General features: G+C 72.0%; 1 protein-coding gene across 1 annotated transcript in view; it reads right to left on the minus strand.

The window, feature by feature from the left end:
• Positions 1 to 179: 179 nt before the first annotated feature.
• Positions 180 to 328, minus strand: part of SH3PXD2B (SH3 and PX domains 2B) — a gene marked incomplete at both ends in the record, with an annotated part of 66980 nt that continues 66831 nt past the window's right edge. Inside the window, one exon of the mRNA XM_009583540.1 lies at positions 180 to 319. Within this exon, the coding sequence (XP_009581835.1) occupies positions 180 to 319 (140 nt within the window). The remainder of the gene's footprint in view (positions 320 to 328) is intronic.

Genomic DNA, 328 nt, shown 5'->3' on the forward strand with positions numbered 1-328 from the left:
CGGGGCGCGGCGGGGGCCCTCCAGCCTGCCGGGCATGTGCTGAGCTGCGGAACCCCCCCGACAGCCAGCTCTTCTGCCCCAAGCCGCAGTGATGCCCCCCCCCGCCGCTGCCGCAAGCCCCGGCCTTGGGGCTGGGCTGGTGGTGGGCAAGGAGGGAGGTTGGTCTTTGGCTGACGCGCCTTGCGGCCAAGCTTAGGGAACGGAACCTCCCGGCCGCCCTCCTCTTCCTCACGAGGTAGTCGGGGAGCTTGGCCGCATTTGACGTGCGAGGTACAGAGAGGAGGCGCAGCCTGGCAGCGGGCACGTGCGGCTGCCGGAACTGGGGGGG

This window comes from Fulmarus glacialis, unplaced genomic scaffold (assembly GCF_000690835.1).
Source record: "Fulmarus glacialis isolate BGI_N327 unplaced genomic scaffold, ASM69083v1 scaffold14260, whole genome shotgun sequence".
Lineage (NCBI taxonomy): Eukaryota > Metazoa > Chordata > Aves > Procellariiformes > Procellariidae > Fulmarus > Fulmarus glacialis.